The sequence below is a fragment of the Corvus brachyrhynchos genome, unplaced genomic scaffold (genome assembly GCF_000691975.1).
Source record: "Corvus brachyrhynchos isolate BGI_N302 unplaced genomic scaffold, ASM69197v1 scaffold79, whole genome shotgun sequence".
Taxonomy (NCBI): domain Eukaryota; kingdom Metazoa; phylum Chordata; class Aves; order Passeriformes; family Corvidae; genus Corvus; species Corvus brachyrhynchos.
Window position 1 is genome coordinate 206780 of NW_008240023.1, and position 1358 is coordinate 208137.

The window sequence follows — 1358 nt, forward strand, 5'->3', positions numbered from 1 at the left end:
AGAGCTGCATGGTGGCCGTTAGTAAATCGAACTCCAGAGGGACGGAGTTATCAGCCACAGGAGGATCCACACCCTTATCCACCCTCTGGTCAGGCCGAGGGGGGCTCTGGCTCCCGTTCCTGCTGGCCAGAGCCAGCCCCCGGTGGCCGGTGCCGTGCCACAGGTTCGGTGATGCTCCGTGGAGGTGATGGGGAGGTTGTGCCGAGGGGTCCTGGAACGGCACCGCCTGCTCACGGGGACTGTCACCTGGTGAGAAAGGAAAGGGGGCACTACCTGGCTGGGGACCCGCTGGTCTCTGCAAGGACACCTGTGTCTCCACTGCTGTGGGAGTCCCTGTCCCCAGGAGCTCTGGGTTCTCGGTGGTCACTGTCCTCAGGAGCTGCGGGTCCTTGGTGCTCCTCATCGCCAGGAGCTGCAGATTCTCACTGGTCAGCATCCCCAGGAGCTGTGGGTCCTCAGTGGTCAGCGTCCTCAGGAGCTGTGGGTCCTCAGTGTTCCCTAGGAGCTGTGGGTCCTCAGTGGTCAGCGTCCTCAGGAGCTGTGGGTCCTCAGTGTTCCCTGGGAGCTGTGGGTTGTCAGTGGTCAGTGTCCTCAGGAGCTGTGGGTCCTCAGTGTTCCCTGGGAGCTGTGGGTTGTCAGTGGTCAGTGTCCTCAGGAGCTGTGGGTCCTCAGTGTTCCCTGGGAGCTGTGGGTTGTCAGTGGTCAGCACCCTCAGGAACTGTGGGTCCTCAGTGGTCACTGTCCCCTGGAGCTCTGAGCTCTCAGTGGTCAGCACCTGCAGGGGCTGTGGGTCCTCAGTGGCCACTGTCCTCAGGAGCTCTGGGTCCTCTGTGTTCCTCATTGCCAGGAGCTGCAGATTCTCAGTGGTTCCTGTCCCCAGGAGCTGCAGGTCCTCAGTGGTCCATGCCCCCAAGAGCTGTGAGTCCTTGGTGCTCCCCGTCACCAGGAGCTGCAGGTCTGTGGTACTCGTCCCCAGGAGCTGTGGGTCCTCAGTGGTGCCCAACCCCAGCAGCTGCAGGTCCTCAGTGGCCCCTGACCCCAGGAGCTGGGGGTCCTCGGTGGTCCCCATCCTCAGGACCTGCAGATCCTCAGTGGTCCCTGAGTGCAGGAGCTGTGGATCCTTGGAGGTTGCTGACCCCAGGAACTGGGGGTCTTTGGTGGTCCTCATCCTCAGGAGCTGCAGGTGCTCAGTGATCCCTGTCCCCAGGAGCTGCGGGTCCTCGCTGGTCCCTGACCCCAGGAGCTGCAGCTCCTCAGTGGCCCCTGTCCCCTGAAGCTGGGGGTCCTCGGTGGGGCTGCTGGCCGCCTGCTGTCCCGGGGCAGGTGACGTGCTGTGGGGAGGAGCAATGCTTGGCTGT

General features: G+C 63.6%; 1 protein-coding gene across 1 annotated transcript in view; it reads right to left on the reverse strand.

Moving 5' to 3' along the window:
* COL18A1 (collagen type XVIII alpha 1 chain) overlaps positions 1 to 1255 on the reverse strand; it is a 25589-nt gene extending 24334 nt beyond the window's left edge. Inside the window, exon 1 of the mRNA XM_017743356.1 lies at positions 274 to 1255. Within this exon, the coding sequence (XP_017598845.1) occupies positions 274 to 1168 (895 nt within the window). The 5' untranslated portion in view covers positions 1169 to 1255. The remainder of the gene's footprint in view (positions 1 to 273) is intronic.
* Positions 1256 to 1358: the final 103 nt, after the last annotated feature.